Genomic DNA, 26,570 nt, shown 5'->3' with positions numbered 1-26,570 from the left:
CCTTCGATAGGCCACCGCTCCCTTGCCTTGCAAAACTGACTGACCGGGGGAAGCAAAGATGAGGGTCTGAAACTCTGAAGTTTCTGACCCAGTGCAGGTGCAAGTCCCATGAACGGCGTGTGGCAAGAGAAGAGCAGCTGGCTGGCACAGCTGGTGCCACCGCCGCCGCAACACAGACCTGCACAGCAACAGAAAGCACAGCTCCCTGGCAGCATGGTGGAGGAACGGGAAGAGGCATCCCAGAGCATGAGGGAAGCGGTCCAGACCACAAACATGTAGTCTGAGTGAACAGATTTTCCTATTCAGGCTCTGTCAAGACTTTGATGTCAGTTATCTGGCAGACTTCCTTGCTGGGTCCTAGAAATTCACAGTTAATTTTGTTTACAGCTACATGTGGCATGGTGAAATTTATCTTTTGAAGCAGTACAAACATTCAGACCAAAGTCTCCCAGTATTTCACACTTAAGGAAGAAAATTTTCTCCTGGCAAGAACAACATATTTGCAAGCATCAAAAGTGGTTCTGCATTTTTATTAATATTTACAAAATATTGTAAATCTGTAACATTTGCCCAGCTTGCACATATCAATGGTACAAAACCCCCCAGTTACAACAGTACTGAATTATAAAAGTTTTATTTTAAAATTACTGAAAAGCACACCTTATCCAGTATTTTCTCCATCCAAGTAAATATACATATCAAATTAAAAAATATAAGTATTCTATTTTCTTTGTGTTTCAACACATAAGGGATCACAAAAATCATCCATCCTTTTTAGCTCCAGGGTAGAATTCTCATAGTGAGCATTTTAATGCAACTACCAAGTACTGTTACTCTCAAACCAAGTATTCTCTAGAGTGATTAAAAAAAGATTAAGAAATATGGGGAAACAGAAAAACAACTTCTACAGATTGTTAGCCTTAGGAGATGGGGAAACATAATAATGACAATTCATGCAGTTTTGTCACTGCTGAAAGAAAATATTCCTCCTTGAAGATGTTCAAGTTAAGACCTGAACAGAAACGGTAGGTAATTCTGCAAAACATTTAATTACTGCTGCCATGATACTGGGAAAATTATCGCTTTTTAGTTTCTATAAAATACAAATTTTTCTAACACGTTTTTTGTTGTTTTCCAGTCAAGATTCACACACCAGTAGAGAACGATGTCCCTCAACAAACAAATAGAAAGCAGGGTTTAGTACATCACGTTGTTAGCAATGTACCAAGTAGTTGGGTTGTCTTAATTTTTTTTTATTTTTTATTTAATCCAGCATATAGGATAATACTATACAGGAATCCTCACAGAAATGAGGATAAAAATTGAGGTTTCTGCCATGGACAAAAACTTTATAAAAACATTAATACAATTAAAATACAAAATATATATAGTACATGTCATGTTAGTTAGTAGTGGCATTTGAGGTTTCTGGAGACTGAAGAAATTCATAGGGATCGTGAACCATGTCTTGCTGTTCGCCAACACTCAGGTGAGAGGGGCTTCCTGTAGAATATGGGTGGGAAAAAAACAAACAAAACCTTTAAAAGTACAGGAAAAAAAAAAAAGGAGAGATACTTGTGTATATAAACGGTGTGATTATTTCACATGTTCCTTTCAGACTTTTAAGACAAAACACATTTAAATGACATTTTAACAGGAGATGTTGAAAAATAAATTACAAGGTTTGCCATTAATTTAGATCCTTTTTGAAAAAGCAGTCATTATTCTATTACTCAGAGTGGAACATTTATACAAAACGTAATTGAGTATCATTCAACCAACATCTCCTACCTTCTCAGAAACGGCACTAAATTGTTAAATGTTATGTTACCCTATCATCCTGTCCTACCATTGAATTTTACAGTTGACAATGGAAGGTTATTGTAGAATCCCACCTGTTACTTGCTGCATACAACTATGCCTAAGTAAAATAAATATTATGTACTCCTTAGTATTTCTAAGAGCATAAAATGCAAGTGCATATAGGGATTTGCCAGTCAGTATCAATTTACTTCACAATTACTTCAATCATGCCTCATCACAAACCAAGTAACCACAATTGGCGTCCTTAATTCCACAGGTCAAAAGTATGTCATCTTAGTTGCCTTTGCCATGCGTATTTAAAAAATCAAAACATGATCCTATAGTCAGCACACTATTTTACCAGAGTAGTTTTATGCAAAGATTTAAGTAACTTAAAATGCAAGTTTTAACCAGTTTCAAATACAGAAGTACTGCAACTTCTGTGACACAGGTAACTTTACCAAGATGATGTTGGTCTCTTTCAGATGTATTGGAAAGGGAACTCAAATTGGATGATGGCCGGGATCCCACTCTGTCAGCCTGAGCTTCATGAAGGTCCTGCAGCAGCTTAGTTGTTTCATCCAGATGTAAATGGTTATCATCATGATCCAGCTCCTTCTTCACTTTCCCTAAGAGCCACCAGTTACCAACCAAGAGCCATAATTAGCACATGCAGATTGACTCATGAATTACCAAGTCACTATAAAAAGATTCAAAAATAATTAACACAAGTGTTGCCTATTACACAAACGACCTCAATCTTGCATTTTCCTTTGCACTTCTAAAGGGCAACAGCTGTGGATCTGTTTTTTAGTTTTGAGAAATACACACTGAAATGCATTTGGCAATAAGGGAGGATGAAGGAGAGTGCCATGGGAAACGGCTGAAACTAAACTGACTGCCAGTATTTAAACAGCTGTAAGAACTTAATTTGTCTTCCTCATCTGTTAAACACTAGACATGAAATAATGAATTTAGTTTGCAGCAAAAGAAAGGAGGTCAGTAGAAAGATTACTTAGATACTTAAAATACAGTTAAAACAGAACAAGTCATTGATGGAGGTGAAGAAATTCCCATTACAGAAGGTTTTAAGAATAGTATCTTCTCCAGCTATACCGATTTTGTTGTAAGCCAAATAAAAGTATGAAATTGGAAAGAACTGGAAGTATGTGCCAACATACGCTGTTCTTTCATCAGAATACTTAAAAATTACCTCCCTCAACTTCTAACAGGGAAATAAACTCTTTTCCTTCTCTTTCTTTAATGCAGACCTTGCTAACTTTTCAAGAATTATGATAAGAAATAATACCATAAACTCTAATCTAGAAGTACGGTAATTTAAAGAAAGATGAAGGAAAAATACAAGCAGCTTTCATCAGAGCAAGAAATTAATAGTAAGATTGATATGTCTAAACATTACCTATAAAACAAACACTCATTTTTCACTGAACTGTTACAAAATTAGCGTGTGACAGCATAATCACAGCTTACAATTGCTTTTCAAAGAATACTGCACCTATGGGAAAAATCCACAGAAAACTTTTTCTTTCTTTAAGCTTTCAGTTACCTTGGTTATGTTTTCTAATAGATAGTTTGGCATCTTTCATATTCTGAATTAAGAGTATCTTAAACCATAAGCAGTATTATTACTTTAATGACATTTTTGGAGACATTTATCCAGCTCAGCAGTCTGCAGAAATGGGAACATTACTTCTTGCAGTATTTAAAGAAGGATACCTATCAAAGATACGTATTTGAAACATCACCCTAATACTTTTATACAAATGGCTTATTTGAAGCTAAAGTCTTTCCAACACCTGAAGTTTCTTCTGCTTTTTGTTCTGGGACATTCCAAGTGGTGATAAGATGGAGCTTCACATACTTACCTACCTCCCAAGTTATTTCAAAAGACAGCATATGAAGCAATAACATCTCTGAGCCAAAGCTCCACGCTGGTTCTTAAAATTTATGCTACTATGAACACATAAAAAACAAGCAAATCTACAAAAACTGTGAGGTACAAATACTTTGATTTCTTCAGTAGTACACGAAAAGTTAGCTTAGATAGCACAAAGATGTCTCAATGGAAAAACAGACCAACATTTCATTTATCTTGCACAAGCCCTAGACTTTAACTTATGTCAAATGTAGACTTATTATTACTACTTTTTGAACACATTTTTATTCTTAGAAAATCCAGCTGTTATTTTCCCTAAATGTTACAACTAAACCGTAATTGATGGCTTGCATATTTAATTACTTACCTAATGAACTTAACATAGAAATATCAAGAGATACATCTGAATATGGTTTCATAGAGAGGAAGTCCAAGTCAGAAGTGTTACTGTCTCCAGCAGATTCTCCAACCTATTAAAATACAAGAAACAGAAAGACTAGCAGTACTGACAAGCTGCCATAACAACTTTTAATGTTTAAGGTAAATACAAGAATCTATACTCTCAGAAGTGTGCACTGCAACACTTGAGACTGGAGCATTTATAACCATCTCGGCTAACATGCAACTCACAGGTAGCTCAAGCATGGTTCCAGGACAGACCAGTCATCTGAATGGCAAGGGATCTGCAGGGTAGTCTAAACATCTTTCATTACATCTCCTCACCTGGGACTGTTGAAACCAACATTAGGAAATCCCCTGGGACACAATTACATGCTCAACTCATCCCTGTCCCATGGCAGAACCCTGGCAGGGGGAAGCATTATCAGTATCCCCCATGATGAACCATTCCCAATTCCCCTTTTCCCTCACCTTCTCAATGCAACATTGGATTTTATTGAAACTTTCAGCATGTGACTAATAAAACCAGTAAGGTGGGCCTCTGTATACATAGTATCAGCTGGAGCTGGTCTCTCAAGTATTTTTTCTATATATTTGGATAATGAAATACAGCCTGAACTACAACAATTTCATTTTTTTCCATACCTGTTGCAATACTGCTATGTAATGGCAAAAAGTAAGAGATCAAAGAAAAAGTTGTTAAGCTTCAAAACACATTCTAACACAATTCCCTGAGGCTGCTTTTCCACGAGAAGGAGTAAGACATGCAGGTAAACACACAACCAGTATCTGAAAATGAAACTTAGCACTATCATGAATCAATTTAACCAGTCAGTCAACTTCTATAGAAACACAAACCTTTCCACAAAGCATAAGGAATATTTATAAAGCTATAAATTTTACTAGCTGCTATAATGTAATCCACATAATTTTTATGTGAATTGCCATGGAATAGAGTACATATCTTCTGTTGTCACAAATAATTTGCAAGATAAAACCTATACCACTTAAAGGAAGATTTGATTAGTAGCTGTGAAAGCATAAGATCTGCATTGCCCCTACTTTCTAACAGGCATTTTCAATGGATGTGGTAAAACTGATAAATATAATTGTTTTTTTCCAATTTTACAGCAGGTTGAGCCTCAAATATTCATCAGCAGATTGAGTAGCTTTCAGATTCCTAAGTGGCCTTTCTGCCTCTGAGATTTAGTTATGCATGCTGAAATAAACAAGAGAATACAGAACAACCAGACAAAGCAAGCCACTAACTAAATAGAGTGTCAGAGAATCCATTAAGCACTGAAAGCTTATTCTATATACTGTGATTTTAATCTTCTACCTCAGAGCATGCACATTTTTGCACTGAAAAATGAGTCTCACTACCTTTTTTTTTTTTTTTTTAAAAAAAACAACCAAAAAACAACAAACCACACATAAACCATTTTACCATGATCTGTTTGGAAGAATCTGGACAGGTATTACGCAACTTATGTTCTTCTTTTATGAGAACTGGCAGAACCTAAAGAAACAAATCATATTTTAGATCTCAGCATTTCATAGCTTATACTTATGTTTCTTAAGAATACTTAGTTTGTATAATTTACTGATTTACCATGATCAGATACTAGGCCCCCACAAAACACTATCATGTTTTGGGATGTTTGCATATACCCTTTACAAAAAACCCCATAAAGACTAGCTCTTCTGTAATGGGTGACCATATACATTCACGTAAACAATTTAGAACTAATCAGGACCGCCTCTTAGAACAGCCTCTTCTTCATACATTCCACTTACCAGTCTTTTCTGTATTATTATATAGAACAGATGCACATTAAATAAAATCAGGAATTTGAATGTTGGAAGCCCAGAGAACATCACTTTCCCTACTTAAAATGCCAAGACACTATCCTGTGAAAAAAAACCCAAAACAAAACAGACTATCACCATAACTTACTTTAACTTCATCCAGTGGTTTTACTGGGATGTTTCGCCTCTGGAAAGAAAGAATACTAACAATTACTTCTATTCAACGTTAAGACCTCTTTCTTGTACAATTTCAAGTATATTTAAACTTCACACACAAAATGACGCTAGAGACAGCTAACTTTTTCACGTATCTGTAATACAGTTAACAGTGTAATGTGTAATTGAAATTTTAGTATTATACATTTTAACTAATCATTAAGTCCCCTTACACTATTCCTTCTGCCCATAAACTTTATATTCAAGTGCAGTATTTCAGTCATTACTTCAGTAACTTCTGATTCCAAAACATTTAGGGTTGTACTGTCAGAGATACTCATTCTTAACCAAATATAGCAGCACAAAATACTCAAGACTAAAACACCATGGCACATCATCACTGAAACGCTTTTAACTGCACAAAATCTGTACATATCTACATGTGTCATAACTGGAGAGCATTTTTAAGTATAAACAGCCATTGACCATTTGAAAGAGTCAGAAATTCTCATATGGAACAATATTCATGAAACAAGGTGGCAAAAAGGGAAAGGCACCTGTTTTGTTTCAAAGCTACGTTCATGTTGTATCCACACATTTCTAGATATAGAATAATATTTAAAATGCTGGTTTTGCACTTTTTAAACTTTTGAATTTTTTAACTAATCCATTACATTTCTTCCTGTTTCATATATAATCTTTTTCCAGTAGGGAGTGGAAAAAAACACCCAGAAAATTCTGAAGGCTCCTCTGTGTTTTTCATTCCATCGTCTCCTTTTCCCCTAATATCATCCACTCTATTCTATTTCTGTCTGCAGAGATTTCATATAATCTCATTTCCACCACATCAGAAAGTCCAAGTACCTTCCATGCTCCCTCTCCGCTTCCCTTTCTTTATTCTTGAATCATTCTGAACATCACCATTTTAAAACAGTAGACAGTTATTTCAAACCAAGAGTGGTTTCCAAAGTGAAGATAACATGAAACAAGATTTTGCAGTTTCTGGTAGTCTATTTTGTCTTGGGAATGCAAACATTCCCAGATGAATTATACACATTTCTGAGAAAAATCTCTTCTCCAGTCTTAGTATGAATCTCCTTTGGAAACAAGACTTTCCTTCAGACATATCACATTAATTTAAAAGTTAGCATTGTTGGGTAATAGATACATATACAGTGGCATTAATCTATTCTCCAACATTACTTCAGTGTTCCAAATAATGAATCCTTCCACAAGGAATATATTTTGCATTTAAATTAAGAAAAAAAATCCTTTAAAAAAAGCATTGCAATGTAAGTCAGAAGCAGATAAGTATGTCATGACATGGAGTGACAGGGCAGCCCAAACACCTTCAGCTGGCTGGTCCCTTCTCCGCTCTGCTACATTGCGCCCCCCTGCCTCTTCCTTTCTGCAGTCACAGAGTAAACCACGTTGGACAACTGATGTAGCTGCAGAAAAGTTACTCCTCTGCTGATTAATTCAGTTTGTAATTTGGTTCACCACATGGTTGCATGAACAGCTAAGCCTGCACTACTTAAACGGACAGTGGAAAATGAAGCATCTCATACAATATTAAAAACCAAACCAGTCCATTCTTGTTTTGGTGAACTTGTGACATTCCTGTGCATCAAGGACACACCTGCTTTAGCTGATAAATAGTTTTGGAATGATCTCCACTAGTGATCTGGTCCAGAAGATCGTCTACTATTTTCTTGCTGTAGTTTCCAGCATCCTTCACAAATTCCTGTAAACTAGCAGGAATGGAGATACAAGCGTTACAGAAAATGTTTACATTCATTAAAAAAAATATTTCAACTTATACGACGGTTTTCCCCAGCTATGCTGCACTACACCTGCATCTTTCTTGTCCTTTTACTCCTTTATGCTTCTTCAGAAAAGTTAAGGCCTTCAAAACACAGGCGTTTTTTCTTCTCTCTTTTTTTTTTTAATTTTTTAAAATGGAAGTAAAAGTATGTGCAAACTTGTTTTTCACAATTACCAGCAAATTTTCACTTGAACTATCATTAGGAGTGGGTTAAGAAACCCAAACATACATAAAAACCTTGTGATTAATTCCTTCCCTCCAAGATTTACTTAAAAAGGAAAATGCCATTTTCCATTAAATTGTTACTTTTAACTGTTTTGAAACTCCTTGATAAATATCAGTTTTGAAGTCATGAAATCTATTACTTGCATATCTAAACTTACTGCTGGGTTCTAAGTAAAATGCTAAATCTTCAGCCATAGTATACTATCTTGTGGTTGAAGACCCTAATGACAAGATCCATAACAGCCTTGCAATAAAATAGGGCAACTTAAAAGTGCAAATGGAAAAAACCAAACCCAAACAACTCCCCAACCCAGGACAAAAGCTAGATTCAAGTTGTATAGCGAGTTATTTTAAAAATAAGTTTTAGAAAAAAAATAGCAGGATTTGGAGGCTCCTAATTGACATTTAGTTCAAATTGCTTTTCATAAAATTGCTATGAAAAGTTAGGCCTCCCAACAAGGAAGCACTTACCTTAAGGCACACTGTATCCCAGTTTCATCACCATATGCTGAGTACAGGAGTTCCATTTCATCTGGTTTCAAATCATGAAATATAGAGTTGTTCTGCATGGAAGGTGCTGTACTAGCACTTGTAAGAAAGGTTACTAGACAAGTAGAAGAAAGATAACAAATGATTAACACAAGTGTAATAGATCACTTGGAGGAAAAAAAGAATTTTCTTTCTGAAGCAGACACAGGAAGTGCAGTGAGTTTTTTTACCTCCAAATGAAATCAAAAGCAGCATCTCAAGGACGCTTCTGACTCTAGAATCAGCACAACTATTTTAACCATATGAACAAACATACTACTGGAAAATACAGAACTAAGTTAACCACCCAACTCCCACAAAAAGGCTCCACCCCACCGCCCCTCCTTTTTGTGTACATCTACTCCTTTTTTGTCTCCTTTTTGCGTACATCTACCTCACTTGTCATTTGCCAGTCAGTTTCTGGACAGCAGATCAGAAATTATTAAAAATGTCAGTAAGACTAGAAAAAACAATCCAGTTTGTGAAATCCTTGTCATATGATACAAAAATGCAAATGATCAAAAGGGGCTTTTTTCCTCAACTTTAAGTGCAGTTGCTCAGGAAAAATTATTTCCTCCAGAGAAAATTACGTACCATTATTAGAAAGCTTCTAGTGTGGCTACAACACTAAGGCAAAATATTAATCCATAAATTCCTAATTAAGTTATGCTTAGTAAGTAAAAAGGTGCATTTAATTAAAATGGCATTCTGCTGTGGAAGGAATAATTATACATTATAGAAATCTCCAAATGAAAGTTAATTTGGTTACAAGCATAATCTGAAATTATTTTATATCAAGAAATTGCCCGACATTCAATTAATACAAAGTTAAAACATGTTCTTTAGCATTTACCTTTATTTCTTCGTTCATCTTTAAAGCCCAATGTAGTGAAGCCAGGTAATAATTTGCTCGACAGTGAACTCAGATCCACCGGGTGAGTCTCTTCCTCTAATAATTTTGAGAAAAGTATTTAATTTTTAATTATTGTTTTTTAATGTTTAAAGGGTATGGTAAATATTTAGATTTTGCTATTTTAAAAAGCTGTGGTTACCATAAAAGCTGAATGCCTTTCAATCTGTACATTAAAGATAGGTAGTGTAATTCCGGTCCTCCATCTAAATTTCAGATACATGCTCTAAACATGCTTCCATCTCCTATTCACAAGATCTATGGCTTACTTGGTTATTTCACTTCTAAAGTATACAGCAGCATTTGTAATTCTTTTATTAGCTGATTCACAAACATTCAAGATCCAGATATTACAAAGTGATAAAAGCAATTTCTTATGTTGACACCACGTATAGAACCTGGTTAAGACAAATACCATTATGGCTACAGCAATATTTCTTTCTTCTAAAATTCTGAGAACTGTTCAATTAAAATGGCTGAAATAATTTGGAATATGCTTTTAAATTCAAAAAAATCCCAACATATAGGAAACTTCCAGTTATATTAAAATACCTCTGGCTGTTAAGAAATTTGGTGGTAATTATGCTCAACTACTGAACAACAGAAAGCAAGTTTATCCCTAGAGCCTTACCAGGATAAAAAAATATTAACTACAATAAAAATTCAGATTATACTATAGCTGTTAATTCAGTGTAACTAGTCTGGAGCACAGAAATGTCAGGAAGCAGTACAGTACTTTACAGCACACACAGTGAAGCTTGCTCTGCTCCCATTACCATCACTGTGTAAAGTGGCATGACATGACTTCAGAGGTATTAAATCACATTCATTTCATTATTTTTTTCAGAAATAGCTAAGGGCATGATGGCAGCTAAAATGCTCGATTTCATTCCAGAAAAATTTACTACCAAATGAAAAGGAATATAGATAGTATTAGTTACAGGTTTGTATCAAAAAATCAACAGAAATGTGATGAGTCACAAGGGTTCATGCATTTATCAATGCAATAAGAAGCAAACCGTGAATGAATTCCAATCCCAAAAGGTGCAGAGAAGGAAATGCTAAATCAACATGACATACAACAGCATAAAGACTATGACATTTCATTCATTACAAACTTTCAAAACTTCTGCATTTTGAGCTTGAAACTAAAACAAGTGGAAAGCATAAGACAATATAATGTATAGGAGTAACACAAAAACGCACAGAAAAGATCAAGGAATTAAAGAAAAACAATTAAGCAAAATCTCACTGATTTGAAACTGAAATTTAGCCAATTTAAATTGAAAAATGAAAAAAGGTAAGATATGATTATGAATCTGCATGTGTGCATTGCACATTTACATAGATTACAGCACTTTGATTCACTTCATTTTTTTCTATTAGCTCTTAACACTACAAGGTACATGGAGCAGAAGCCTTTCTTCCAACTGGAGCAATATACAAGTGATTATAAATAGCTACTATTTTACCATCTTACTGTCAGTATCAGTAGAAAAGAGCATCTGAAGAGTGAAAATTTGAAAGGCAAAGAGAAACATCTTATCCTGGATTTGTATCAGAGATACTAAATATAGCTGTTGGGGAAAATGGTTTGGGGAATTATTTTTTTTTTTTAAACTCATCTATGCTACACAGGATCTGTATGTACAGTTAAGACTTCAAAATCTGCTAGAATATTCAACATTAGAAAAGTTTGCTTGAAAGATTGTGGCATTTACCTTCTGCTTCTGGATCAGATGAATTTACTACACTAAATAATAAAGTTCCATCTCCATTTTTTTTCAGATAACCAATCTGCAAATAGAATGACAAAGATACAGAAGCAATCATTCAAAACAGTCCAAACTCAAAGGAGGAGTCGCTTGCTTACACAATGAACTATAATAAGCATTTTTAGCTGTATTCAGATTCTGCACTGGTATTTCCTTTTAATACAGGGAATCTTGGGTCACCACTATTTATTACCACCTAACAAATGCTTCAGAACAAAAGAGTTAGGAGTAAAAGATCATGTCATATATAAAACTCCTTATTCATTTTCCTAAATCAGATCTAAAGTCTGAATCTAAGACAAAAACAATACCATTGTAATTAGTATGAAGTCAGGCTTTCAGACGGCCAAACCTAGAACGTACTTTCTTTCGAGAAGCAAAACTGTAACTCCTATTCACAATCTACCTCACTGTTCATTTCCAAATCTAGAGTGAACGGCTTGTTCTCATATCTCATCCACAACTTTCTCTAATTAGAAGTACTTCTATGAACACCTTCGAGTTCTTTAAGAAGTAGTTTGACAGACCTATCAGAGTACACACACAAATGCTAAAAAGACAGCCAGAGATACGAAAGACAATAGAACTGGGGTCTTTAAAGATAGAGCCAGTACTGATGCAACAAACAAAGCTGTCATCAGAAACTGACCACAGATGAATCGTGCAAAAAACAGACTGTAAATTCTTAGTAAAGACGGGAAATGAAAACTTACGCTTTTCCTAAAGAAATACTAGTAAATACTTCCAAGTAAATGGAATGATAAATCTCTCCCCTATTTTGTTTTCTTTTCCCTCCTTAAAAAGTTTAAAACTCTCTCCATACACAAGGCCAAACCTAATGTTGGCCTCTAATAAAACCAGAGGTGACAAATGCTGGAAAAAGAATGAGCAGGAACAATATATTCAAGTGATGGCAAAAGTTAACAATGGCTGAACTCTAAGAATGTGTCAGTGTTACCTAGATTCAGTGGCATCTGCAGTGGGTTGTCTAGCTGACTAACAGTCCAGACAATGAATAGCTGCACACCTGGAACAACTCTTTCTTGAACAACTGCAAAACTGACTGCATCAGCACAAAAGGCCTTTTCAGTAAAGCTAGCAATCAGCATGACTGGTAATGCTTTAAAGGGTTTTTAAAAAGCCACTCATACTTGTTTTTTCAATTGCAGTGGTCACTGGGGTATGTGACGATGAGAAATGAAGACAAAGGTAGTAATCAGACTTCACACAATGCAAGGGAAACAGAGTAAATGTATCTCAGCACAGGCCTGTAGCATTCACTCCAACCTTAGCGTGAAGTAATGAAGGAATCATTGAAATTATCACGTAGCTAAGCAATGAAGAAATTATCACATAGTTAAGAAAAATACAGCACATAAACAGATTGTGCTGAGAAAAGTGCACCAACAGCATCACTGAGCTCTTCCTTCTAACAGCACAAAAACTAAACACATGGAACAATATGAGAGTAACAGCCAAGATTATCAAATCTGTGGTTAGCACTGTCCAAAATTCCAACGTGGCCAAACTACTGCTATCTTCTCCTAGTCACTGAAGGATGTCTGCATTTTGTACCCACACAAGAATGCGCTGCAGGTGACAGCTACTACTTGCAGGTACAAAACTACAAGGTTCCAGAATTCTCCTTGAAAATAGTAATTTAACACTTAATTTCCTAAATACCTGAGGCTGGGGTGGGGGGGGTTGGGGAATCCTAATAACCCTTCAACCTATGCCAAAGTTTACTTTTTCTGAGGCTGCAACAGTAGGAAGAGCATAATGCTATTTTGATCACTTTCAATGCCAAAGGCTGCAATTAAGGAAAACACATCCAAGACTGAGCAACATTTCACTGTATTCTGCAAGTGAATTTCTAGAGATGTTCAACACACAATACAACTTCAGACCCATTTAGGACAACCTACAGTGGGCTTCAGGGGCTAAATGACAGGCAATAGTCATACTGGTATTCCACATAGCACGCATGCTAGCCTTCACAGCCTCAGAAAATGTAATACTAAAGCCTGTTTACTAAGATGAAACAAAGCATTCAATACTCAGACAAAAAATGGAATTGTGAACTTTGTTGTGCAGAAGACCTTGCTGTTGGGTAGATAACGATTGATCCTATCCCGAGCTTCATCTGCTGCATGTTCCACTAGTGCCAGGACATGTTCTTCAGCAGTGCTATCTGTCAGGCTGCACGCATTTCCCTCAGGTTCAAATATGCAACTAAGAAAGAGAAGAGGAGTAGCTGTAGAAATTAAAAGCTAAAACAAAACAAAGGGATGAATTCTGGGTTTGCTAAAGAGAACAATTAGTCCCACTCCTCTCCCAGTGTCAGTCTACTTCAGCATTTAAGTGGAATTATAATCATATGAAACTGAAGTTTTGCAGCAGATGCTGAGAACTACCAAACTACTTAACATCAAAAATTTGTTTCTGTACCTTGATGTAAATAAAGGAAGTATTACAAAACAGAGACTGGGAGTAAAATTGCATTAATACAAGGTGAATGCTGTATTTGTCCTTAGTCTCCCACATGCAAAAATATGCTGTTTTCACAAATTCCAAATAGAAGGATGAAGAAAAGAAATTACATGATGAGGGAATGGAGACTCTGTAACTCTGATGTAAGAAAAAAGCTAACAGGCTGCATTTATGAGGACTAAGTCATTTAGTTGCCTGTAGAAGTAGGACACTGCTCCCAGTCTAACCAGGAGTCCTTTAATTCCTATGTTTGTTAATATTGGCAATTAGTATTCCTAATTAGTATCAATCACACAATTGTTTCTCATTGAAATTACAGAATTTAACATGTATCTTTCAGTAGATCCCTTTTCATTAAAGCATCAAAACAATAAAAACATAACAAATAAGCATACCTATGATGGAACAGGACATATATCTTAGCAATTACATAAATTCAGAGAAAGGTAGTATTGTAAGGGGAGGTCTGAAGATATCATAAAATATGGCAGCCTTCATTATATTATGTATTTAAAATAAACTTTGCACATCAAAATCTTTCAGGGAATCATATGGACATTAGACACTAGGGCCAAACACCTTAGGTACTGGGTAGAGCATCTCCTCACACCAAATCCATTTCTCTGTCCTGGGTTATCTTCTTCCATTTGCTTAGCTAAGAATTTCTCTCTGTATAGAGATTCAGATCCGATACACAAGAAAGTTTTGCTATTAAAGACAATAAAAAGATCACAGGATCATACTCTTATGAGACAAACGTGTTATACGATTTTTGTTTCATTGAAACTTCAAGAAAGGGTGTACACAGCAGGAAACTCCTCAGCAACTGGCACTTTCTATCACACTCTACAGAATACTTAACGGACAAGAATTTTTAAAGAATATTCAGAAGGTTGCAACATCCTGGACAAAATTTTCAAAAATTAGCTATTAGGATGTCCAAGTGATTAAGTCACTTTTTAAACTACAGTATAGAGGGATTCTCCCCCCAAAGCTCTTACTGTACATCAAAAAGAATAGTATCTATCCTACTGATGCCAAAATGCAAGTCTTTAAAAGGTCAGGTTAATTAGAAAAAAAAAACCAAACAAATTCCAACCACTGAAGTTACATAAACATTGAGAAGAACAGGAAAGTAAATTTATACCACAACTGATTGCAAGGAAACTAGTATCAGGATAAAATTAAAGGTCCGTTACTTTCAGCTCTCTGAATTGTATGTTAAGGTAGATATTAAAGACGGAGCAGTACTATATTGCTTGGCAGTCTCAATTTCTTCCCCTGTTAGCTATCTGTACTTGTCACTTCTTACATGGTCACCTTCAAAGTACAAAGTTACTTCTGTAATGCAGCTTACGTAACAATTAATCAAAACAGAGAAAAACTATTACTCTGGGCACCATACAAACCAAATAATCATATTATTAAAAAAAAATCCAATCAAACAAAACCCACACCACCTCGCCCGCAAGCAAGTCTTTTTTACAGAAAGGTACTTTCAGTTAATTCCTGTACACAATCCATTAAACAAAGAACAAATTACACTTTGCTAATTCTCCATGATACAGCAACAGATGTTCCTGTATGCTCACATTAGTATACTTCCAGCCAAAAAAAATAATCATGCAGTTTAAAATTATTTTTCAAGATGGATACTGCAGTCTCCTATTTCCACAAAACAACTACATTAAAATACAACTTCTTCTGTCAGACATTAAGCAGGATTACAAAAATGCCTGAAGTGTAACAAAACACACATGTGGCTGATTATAACCCTAAAGTTCTAATCTCTCATTTCAACTTCATGCTTTCTCATTTTTGTTAAAATAACAAGTTACATTTTACTTTTTTACTTCGGGTGTTTAAAAAAGAAGCCTGCAGAACATATCTACATGATCAGATCATTTAAGACATTTTACTTTCATAAGAATCCAGTCGATGTAATGCGCTACAATTTAAATTCAACATCTATCCTAGGATATCTATATACACTGAATAACAGATTTTGCTTGTAAATTACAGTTTCTGCTAAAATCTCCTCATAAAATAGAAAATAAATCCCTTTAATTTGACTAAAATTAGATTTTAGCTAGAAAAACATGATTTTGTGACATGGGGGTGCCTATTACCTGGAAGATAGCTTGGCACTAGCAAAGTATTTTACCAAGAAGCTTAATAAGATTCCATTAGGAAGATGTTATCATCTGCTCCACAAAAATCTCCTGTACCTCTATATCCTGTCAGATAAGACTAAAATGAAATACAATAATTTACTGACCTGGGCCCACTTTGCCCTCCCAGAAAGATCCCATTAGATTTTGATACAGTCAATCAATTTGAATGTGGTCATTCTTTGAACTGTTTGTTTCAAGTTGGGAATCACTGGGTTATTAACTAGTTCTTTAAATAATAAATAACCTACAACACAATAAAATTGCCCATTTATCCTATGGGCCACTAGGAGACAGGCTGAAAGGAGGTCTTTTGCTCAATTTTTTGCCGCTGTCTAGTATTACAAAAGCTGCAACAAACCAGTAAGCATGCCCATTAAAACCTTTACCTAATAACTTCTTTATTTTGCTTTTTTGATTTCTTGGTAGTCTCTGCTTGTACAGGAACAACTTCAGGGACAGGTTCCTCAACTGCTGTGTCTTCATCACCCAAAAGAGCTGCCTGCTGAGAAAAATCCATGTCCTGCATAAACGACATGCTGCGCTTCAAAGCTAACAGCCGTTCCTAGAATCAGAAAGGACAGAGCGGCAGGGACTTAACCTTTCCCTCATAGCCAAGATGCTATGATAATGGGATGGGATGGGAATGGCCATGGCCTTATTTTGTTCTTAATGCCTCGTTTCCAATGGCGATGCAACATGATTTGGTCATGGTAGCATGGCATCAGAATTTCTGCAGCCCAACTATCAAGAGAGAAACAAACAAACAAAACTGCATATGCAAAGACAACTGCCTGTTTTACACAAAACTTACCATAAACGCAACACATGCGCGCGCACACACACACACACTCGCACACACAGAGAGCAGCTCAGCAGAATAACTTCATTTTACGGGTTGACAACTGTATGAGTAAAAAGTGTTTAGGCGCACATCTGTGAAACCCCTGAAACCTCCCTTAAACCCACCACCTTCAGAAAAGAAAAGTTTTCTTCTTTATGCAAAATAAAACTTAAGTTAGACCTTGTTTTCAAAGTTGCAGCCAGAAGCAATGTTTTACAGTTGGGTTTTATATGTGTGGATCTTAATTGCTTCCACTGAGGCCACAGGAAGAAGCTCCTACAGACTTCAGTGGTGCAAATAAAGTTGAGAAAAATGAGCATGGTTATAACAAGAATGCCATCGAGCTCTTACATATAGCGGCACTAACAGGCACTGCTGTAATTAATTACAGATAGATAAAACCCCCCTATCATTGTTATTAATTATGTTCCTTTTCAAGTATGACAAAAAAAACACCCCAAAGAGTTGGTACTTTTTCTTAAATAGGTCTCTTACTTTGCTCATCATCTTAAAGCCTGTGTGCAGTATCTTCTTGGCTAGCTTGTAGTAAACAGTATCTGGTCTGTTGTAAGTCATTGCATTATCACACATCAGTTTAAAATCTGCCTGTAAAATACAAAACAAAAGAGCTGTTAAAATTCTGAACTCCTATTAAATGACTGGAAGATATTACTCCATCATGGCAGCTCTGTGAAGAACACAATAGTATTTTAGCAGAAGGCTCATGGAGTAAATGGCAAGCCAAAAGGTAATACAGAATTGCAAATGTTTGAGTCCTTTTTGCTTCTTCAAGGTGCTCAGTTTTGTCTGGCATGGGCTTTTTACTTAAAAAAAAAAAGAAGTTTTCCATGAATGCCAAGTGTAACATTTCCTCCTTATGCAAACGGATCAAAGAGAAGAAATGGAGAAATGAATAGAAAGACTGAGGCACAAGGTAAGTACTTTTAAGAATTTTTCCCACCTTCGAAATCAGAACAGACTCGAGAAATACAACATCAGAAAGATGCAGTGTGTCTTAGATATAATTCTAGTAGTTTGACCACTTCTTTTGTCACTTGCACTAAACCAAAAACAAACAAAAGAAAACTTCAGAGCACAAGAAACAGCCTTCTAGATGCTCATCACATGCAACACCAGGACAGCCAAGTCTGATCATCTGTCATATATAATTTAAAGTAATTTTTACTGTTGCAAGTTCCAAAAGAAAGGTGCAACACACTCCACTGAAAACAGAACCGAAAACATTTCTTGCAGATTGCAAAAGATTTTTCTAGGGTGCCTTTTTTCTAGTCATATGCTACCGATCTGTAGAGTAAAGCACAGAAAGCATTACTAGAAGCTCTGTGAAACACTGAACTAAAAAGACATTCCTATATGCCTCTGAAAATTTCTCAAGTTAGCAAATCAATAATGAAGAATCATGCAGTAGTATTTCCAAGTACTTCACAAATTAGATCCTAACAAATTACATTGGCGCATGATTAAAGAATACATTTTTCCCGCTTAGTAACTTTTCAATATTTAAACAATGGTTGTTCAAACAATTAGGCTGCATTTATTCTATAGACACAAATGCAAATGTTTTTTGTCCATGGGTCCATGATATTTGATGATGACTTGATTATGTGCAAAAGTGTATGCAAACAGAATGGCATGCTTTTTGGCAAGTTAACCCATTGAGTTTACAGACCAGTGAATAGACTTGCCAAGACAAAAGATTTTTGGACGTTACTATTGTGGTTGGACATAGAAATCTTTCTAAAGAGCTTCTCTGGCACCCAACGTTTATGAAAAATAGCCTTGCTCTACTGCAATCCTGATCAGAGTCTGTAAAAACAAAATAGTGTTTTATTTCCTGTTTCCATACAGGGATGTCACAGCAGCACTACCCTAATCATTTAGCAATTGACATCAAGCCCATACTAAGCAAGTAAGTGAGCTACAATTGGCAGCCCATGACTCTCTATGGCATCTAAGCCATAAACCTTTGCTTAATGAGACCATCACAAAACCAGAAATTGAGACGGTGACGTAGAAAAGCAAACTATCAAGAACCTGATAAAGAAGCCCATGAGCTTTACATCTAGTGATGGCCTTTGAAGTGCTGCAGAAAGGGATGGAGAAGTGTCTTTTGCTTGTCCAGCTTTGAAGTAGACCCTTTTTTCAGCAGCAAACCTGATGAGTTTTCTGCAGCAATTTCCCCTCTTCAAAATGCAGCAAATGGGTCCTGCAGATTCTACTCGGATTATTTATTGGCTTGTGACTAGTCTCAAGTTAGTTAGAATAGGTGTACCAGAAATGAAAGATAACCCTTTGAGCAGGTCTTGTTTTAGAGGTTAAAAACCTGTAAATGTAATTTCTGTATTACACAGAACTACAAAGGCATGAGCACAATTATCTACACTTGTATCTAGAAAGGGAGTTCAACCTCTTTGACACTGTAAGATGGGCAGACTTCTAGCAACCATTTATTGCTCCTCAGAGTATCAGCAGAAACAAACTCCTTCAGAAAAGAACTGAATGTCAGTGTAAACAATACTAAGATTTTCATTTTTTTAGGTTGCCAGCCCACCAGTTTCAATGTTGTAACCTTGCCAGTAACTAACCAGAGCCACAGAGCTCCCACTCATACTTCCTTTTGAAGTTGCTCAATAAGACAACCCAGCAAGCCAACAGAATTCAGAGACTTGAAGGCATTGCTGATGACAATATTATGAATCCCTCTTTACTATTTCCTGTATATCTCTGTACTTTTTTTGAAAAAGAAAGCATACATATAAAAAAAAGAATAATCTTGGGCAAAGCACCTACAGGAAATATAAGCCATTCTTTGCTCAGCTTTGCTAGACCTTTCAAAAGAATAGAAGCAAGCAAATGCTCGCTATCAAGTCTATTCTTGTATCTACACTAGAAAACAGTAATCCTGAAGGCAGCTAACAGAATGTCACGAATCAGTTCAAGAAAACTCCTTTCCTTCAGGAGCTGGTGATACCATGAAAAGATTTCTTACTGCACTGTCTGTAAAACCGCAATGCATCCAATAAACTATTAGAGCAATAGCAATACAGCAATAGTTAAGGCAAGCTGCCAATAAACTTGCCAAGTACATTTCTGTCAAAAGATCATTCCAAACAAAGTTATCTGGAAAACGGAATAATTAAAGATAGAAAATATGTAGTTGCTATTGAATCATACACAAAATATGTCAGTATCTGCACAGTTTTCTGGCAGACACGTCAAAATTGCTTTTTAATCAATCTAACCAGGTCTACATTACAAAAGAGAAAAAAAAAAAAGAAAAAAGAGCTCCAGGTTCTTCAACTGCCTAACTCTTTGTGATAGTCTTACTCCTGTCCATGTCCAGCAGCATGAATTCCATAGAACTTTAAAGCATGTTCTTGGTTTCCTCCATAAATGTAGCAGAGTCTGACAAATACAGAGCTGCCACAGAGAAAAACAAAGCAAGAAACCCATGCTAATACACAGAATATACAAAAGTGCTCAGTTCTGAAAAAATACTCATTAAAATAATTACATAAGAAAGGCTTCTACAGTTAAAAAGAATCTTCAGTTTCTTACTAAAGAGCTCTGAAATTAACTAAATCTCTATCAATTCACCTTGAATTCAGTGACTGATTTGTATTCATTCGCTGCAATTTTTTCCTTCATCGTACCAAAATCCATGGGGTGCTTTATTATCATGGAATATCCAGGAGCGATGGCATCCGTGACTGGAAAAGCAAAAAACCCATGAGGATCTTTCCTAAAAATAAAAACAATAAATTTAGATTTATATCAGCAAACAAAGTTATCATTGTTTTGATACCACATTAATGGTATGAATACTACTACTTAAAAAAACACTAAAAGCACTCTCATAAAACAGAAGCATATTTGAAAAATCTCCTGATACAGGAAAGAATTTTGGTTACACATGTGGACTTTTTGGAAGAAATTCTGCTGTTTCCTGAATTACTTCATTTTTTCTTCTATGTTTTATCTGTCTCTATCTACACTTCAAACTGAGTCTTTTGGCTTCACTGTGTAGTAACTTCTCCAATTCCTCTTGTTTGTGAGGTCCTCTAAAAATAACTACAGTGTTTAGTATTTTTTAATTAGTTCCAAATTCAGTTTATTGCTATGTAATAGAAAAGGATATTAAAAAAAACCCCAACAACATGAGATACAGGGTTAACATCTTAGAGAAAACAGCAAAGTAAAAAGCCTCTCCAAATTAACAGGATTATCAAGTAAGCAGGTATAAACTTGCTTTGGTATTTGACAGATGATGCACAATAAAACAAAATTTCTTGAGAACCGTTCAATCTTTTAAACTATTAAAATTCATAATTGTTTCTTAACTCCTAAACTAAGTAATTAATATTTAATAAATCTATAATGGCAATGTATCCTCTACCCAAAGCACTTTCCTGACAAAAGCTAGAGTTGCATAGTTGGTAATAATTTTCCTCAACTAATCTTTAAAAACTACCAGGTCTGACATGTTTGCAAAGGTTACCAAAAATATTACAGCCAGTCTTCAGTAACTATTTTCAAAGAGAAAATCAGGATAAGGAGTTGTAAAGTAACACATATAAATATGCATTAGACACTGCTGACACAGCTGTACATACAATATGCTCAATACCTTTGAAGCTGGCGAAGGAAGTGTTCTAGCAATTGCTGGATTGGTGTGCTCTCATTTTCAGCTGCAGTTTGAGATGGAAACACAGATAAGTGCAATGAGACAGAATATAGGTATATTTATGGATTTAGAAAAATAAACACCAGACAGAAAATCTGTAGAACTTATACTGACCTGAAAGTCAAGATTTCAAAGCAGAAGCACACCAGCTTTCTAAGCATACGCTATTTCTTCTTCACTACTTACTGAGTTTTAATCACATTAAAAATTAGTAGACACTGAATCAGATTTAATGCTAAAAAGTCTAGTAGTTGTAAGAGAATTCATTAATGTGAAATAATGTGAAAGTAAGGTGTTACATATTTATACAGAAGGGAAATTTGGTTGCTCAAATACTGCAGCTGGGAAATCCACATTCTTACATGTTACCTGTGCAATTTTAATAGTTTTTTTACCGTAACACCCACACAATTAGCTTCTCTGAATCTTTTCAGTCAGAGTGACAAATACATGCAGATTTTCTGGCAACAGAGATACTGATTAGAATTTCACTTCCTGTACAGATTAAACAATAAACATTACACATGAATTACTTCAGAGACACTGGCTTAATGTGAAGTTTGAAAAACTAAAGAAGCATGCTGAAATCTAGAACTCCAACTCTTCATCTTGATAATGGAGAGACAATTTCCTTCTTAACCAAAAGAAGTAACAAACGCTTTCAAAGGACATTTTCCAAGCAGACGAAAATAGAAGTCTTGCCACTTACAGACATCAGATTTTAGCTTGCCAGTTTTTCAAGGCTCCAGACTACCCAGAGACAGAAAGCTTTGACAAGAAATTTTCAGTTACCCCTATCAGGTCACCTTGACAGTTGGACACCATTTCTCATTTTAATGTGCAGTCATAAACAGAAAATTCCTCAATAAGTTACTCGACCAGTCAACAGGCAGTGTTCCAAAACAAACATCACAATGTTCCTAAAGATCCAACTTTTTGCTACTAAGTTCCATTTCCAGGCATACGCGTACTAAGACCATGATGCATATGAAAATTCTTGTAAGTAAAAGTTCCCATTGATTCCACTGAATGTTGAGTTTTAACTAACAAGCAATGGCTATACAGGTAGAGAAAACATGGCAAAATCTGAAGGGATTAAGCACGCAGAAGTTACCACACATAACTGGTAAGTGTTTTGGCTGGTGAAGAGAATTAAAGAAGATTGCTAAATGAAAACTGGGGGGACTATGGTCTTCAGAGACGCCCTATCAGAACTTACTTTTGATGAAACTAGAGATACTAAAATTAAAACGCCACATAAATTACAAAAAAAAAATGACTGTAACAACAGCTAAGCAGTCTCCACAGGATTTTTTCCTTAGTTTCAGATATTCTGACCATCATTCTGTAAATGCTGAGGAAATGCTATGGAGAAGGGATCAGGGAAACACTACACTCAATAATACTTTTATTCTGCCAAGTAACAGGAGCTGGAGGCAGATGTCCTTGGCAAGTTCAGTCACATGAAAACAAATCTATTAAAACCCAGAAGCACCAATAGGAATATTGACTTTTTAGATAGCAGAGAGTGCTGAATGTTGGAAAAAACAGTCTCCAGATTTGAGTAAATCTGCATGGAAAATTTACATTTTGGTACCTTTGACATAAGCATTGTTGTGCGTGCTTTTAAAAACACCCAAGATGATTTAATTTTTCACACTGCTCACCTGGCTGAGTTCTGCATGCTCTGACAGGACGATCTGGAGGAGGTTCAACCTCCACTTTTTTCCCCGGATCAAAGTCATCAGTTTCTCCTTCAGTGTCACACTGTTCTTTCTCCCTTTTCCTCTTTTTCTCTTCCTAGCACAGCAGGAGATGACAGATTTTAGAAGAACGTACTTGGAATGTGCAACCCCACATACCAAAAGATAAGAGACAGTAGTATTTGTTTGGAATACTCATTCTACATCTGAGCCATGATACGGTTTAAACAATATTGCATACATTTTCACTGTCACTTTCTCAGTTTTCTTCTCCAATTAAAACTAATACTGTTGACCTTTTGGCTTTTTTTTGTATACTATCATTCTACCATTAGTCACTGTACTTTTACTGAAAAGAATGTTAAACTCTGAAGCTATTTATATATAAAAATGCATGATAATAAACTGCACCGGACAGTAAAGTAAGTTGATCTACTATTCAGTAAAGATCAGTCTGTAGCTCTGCTTTGATCAATGTTTTTGTTGTTTGGTGCATTAAACAGGAATCAGTAAAGTACATGATAATTTAGGAAGCCTACAAAAGAATCGTAAGAAATGCTCTGTAACAGTGGTAGCAATTAATTATCTCTTCCTGAGCTTCAAAGCAAAGGCATGCCTGAGTCATACCTATAATCTTACAGTCATTATTCATGTTTGCACAAAAAAGCATACTTTCATTAACCTTGTTTAGACTACAGTTTTGTTACTTATCTGTTAGCTTCTTTTCCATGCACTAATAACGAAGTTCTTAGGGGGAAAAAAATCCAAATATACACACACACAATTTAGCAAAGGTAAAACAAATTATTTGATACTGCAAGATGTTGTATTAAAGACAGCTGTTTTGCTACATTTCAAGTCCTAGCCATAATCTTAACTGAAACAGTTGAAAATGTTAGTGCAGAATTTTCTTTGTACAATCTGCCCTGTATTCAAGAGTTTCTTAATGATCCTACAAGATATATCACTTTCAAGCAAACAAACCTACCAAATAAATCAATTCAAAATGACAGCTGTTGGCCATATGCGTATACATAGTAGTACTGAAAAACTGTCATTATGAGAGCAGTAAAACTACATGACAGAAGAGAATTAAATTAGCAGAGGTCAAAAAAGTCGTTAGTACACAAAAGGAGTACTATTAAAATGAAATTGTACAGGTAGCTGTACGTCAATGCCTAATTGTTGATTTCAGTCTAACTCCTGAAGGTTCAACACAGACAACTAAGAAGGTGACCACATCATTTGCTACTAATGAAGTCACAAAGCCTAGCATGCAGGTTATTCTAAACAAGAGCCAACAAGACTAGTACGACAGTACTCAACAGATCAGATTTCAGAAAGCTGTTCTGAGCAAACATACCAATTTCAAACTCTAAAATAACCTGACATATCTCAGGAACAGAAACGTAACTTAGATTTATTTGAAAAGCTGAAAATACACCTCTCAAAATGTAGCAAAACATGTTTCTGACCTGGCTGAAATACAAAACATCCAACTTAAAACCTGAAGCATTCATACCTACAGACAAAGCAAATTGTTTTTCTTATCCATCAGTTACAAGAAACAAGCTTTTACTTTGTTCAAAAAATCATGACAGGCATATCTCTTTTAAATGGAAGAAATACACCAACACACCGCAGGGGTTTTCTACATTTTGTGAAGTGCTGTCTCCAAAAAATAAGCTTCTTGCAACAGTGGTTCAAAACAACAAAAAAGTGGTTCTGGTACTCTGCGCCAGATTTTAGATCTGAGAACTGGTATGTCTGAATTCTAAAAAAAAAAAAATCAGAGCTTACCTTTCTCTTTCTTCTTTCCTCATCATCTAAATGCTTTTCTTTTTCCTTCTCAGATTTTTTTTTCTTTTTTTTCTTTTTTTCTTTATGTCGTTCTCGCTCATGATCCGATCTGTCATCATAGTAACTAGAATCATGCCCTGACCCAGAAAGTTCAGTCACTTCACTTCCTCCGACTTTAAGCACCAGCTTTAAAGGTTTTTCCAAAGGCTTATCCACATAATCTAAATTATAAAAGCAAAACATTTCATAAATGCACATGAAGATGATACAGCAATTACCAATGCTTCTTCCAAAAATATTGTTTACAAGAATTTGTTGCAGGTTGAAAATATACACGATATATTTGGAGAGAAAAATAATGCCTAAGACTAGCAAATCTAAGTTAAGAAACAGTTGTTCAGCACATGTTACGTCATGATTTTCCACAAACTTATAATATGTAAGGAACCAACTGCTCGGCTTTCCCTGAAAACATTGCAAGATCCTTGTCAGACTAAGGTGAAACCAAGTATTGTTACCAAATTTTGTAATCAATACTATATAAGCATATGGTTTTGTTTAACAACCTACATGTGTTCTTGAAGAAACAGAACGCACACATTATTTTGACTCAGAATGTCCCACGCAAACAAGGCGATTGTGAAATACAATTACATCCTGGAAAGTTAGCAACACAGACAAGATCTGTCCAATATTTGTTGGCCAGGTAGTGAGATATGTGTTCCCATGCGAAACAGCATCGCAATACTAAAAATTCACCCCCTCACACCAGGTACTCGGGCCCACAAGCGACCGACCCTCCCACAAGGAGCGTGCACAGCTAACCCGTAAGCTGCGGAACCGTTACGGACCTTTCCACCCAATCCGTGCTGCAAGTTAATTAACAGCCACATAACCGTGCACGAATCTGATGGTGGCAAATCCCAAGGTGTGCCAGCTCACCCAGCGCCCCGCCCCGCAGGCAGGAGCCCGCCCTCCCGGCTCCCGCACGCCGGGGAACGGCCTCGCCCTCTGCTGGGCCGCGACCGGCACCCAGCGCCCGCGCACCGCGGAGACGCTCGGGCTGCGGCCGCGCTGCCCTCGCCCCAGCGCTCGCTCCGCGTCACCCGGCCCCGCCAGCCGCCTCCCCCCAGCCCCGCCGCTCAGGAGCCCGCGGGGCGCCACCTGCCCTCGCCCCCGCTCCGCGCAGCTCCCCGAGCGACACCGGGCGGCGCCTGCGCCCGGCCCCGCGGCGCTCGCTGCCCCTGCAGCCCCCGCACGCAGGCGAGGGCCCGTCCCTCCAGGCGCCGCGGCCCAGCCCGCGAAGGGGCGCCGGGTCCTGCCGACAGCCGTGGGAGGGGAGGGGGTAGAGGCGCCCGCCGGTGCAAAGCCAGGCCCCCCCCCGGTTCTTACCGCTGTAGGCGGTGGCGGAGGCCGAGCGCCATTCCGCCTTCTCCGCTTTGTGTTTCTTGTGCTTCTTCCCCATGGCAGAGCCGGCCCCAGTCGCGGCCGCCCCTCGGCTCCCCCGGAAGCGCCCGGGGCGGAGCAAGC

The 26,570-nt window shown here is 36.7% G+C and overlaps 1 protein-coding gene across 10 annotated transcripts; it reads right to left on the bottom strand.

Annotated features, from left to right (window-relative positions):
* Positions 1–511: 511 nt before the first annotated feature.
* BRD9 (bromodomain containing 9) lies at positions 512–26,559 on the bottom strand. 10 transcript variants are annotated; one of them, XM_055703539.1, is made up of 18 exons: positions 26,433–26,559; positions 25,041–25,261; positions 23,205–23,337; positions 21,481–21,541; positions 20,451–20,595; positions 17,328–17,438; positions 16,378–16,553; positions 14,397–14,525; positions 13,427–13,559; positions 11,274–11,349; positions 9,496–9,591; positions 8,586–8,718; positions 7,704–7,815; positions 6,057–6,095; positions 5,547–5,618; positions 4,068–4,170; positions 2,265–2,432; positions 512–1,503 (listed from the first exon to the last, which is right to left on the bottom strand). In XM_055703539.1, exons 1-18 carry the CDS (start codon positions 26,503–26,505, stop codon positions 1,403–1,405), a joined length of 2,082 nt encoding a protein of 693 aa, XP_055559514.1. In that variant the 5' UTR covers positions 26,506–26,559; the 3' UTR covers positions 512–1,402. The 10 variants fall into 10 exon arrangements, with proteins under 10 accessions (XP_055559514.1, XP_055559515.1, XP_055559516.1 ...); XM_055703540.1 differs by having other exon boundaries at positions 14,397–14,486; XM_055703541.1 differs by having other exon boundaries at positions 16,378–16,493.
* Between the last annotated feature and the right edge of the window lie 11 nt (positions 26,560–26,570).

This window comes from Falco cherrug, chromosome 3 (assembly GCF_023634085.1).
Source record: "Falco cherrug isolate bFalChe1 chromosome 3, bFalChe1.pri, whole genome shotgun sequence".
Lineage (NCBI taxonomy): Eukaryota > Metazoa > Chordata > Aves > Falconiformes > Falconidae > Falco > Falco cherrug.
Note: the sequence above shows the minus strand (reverse complement) of the source record. Positions and strands in the feature narration are given on the sequence as shown.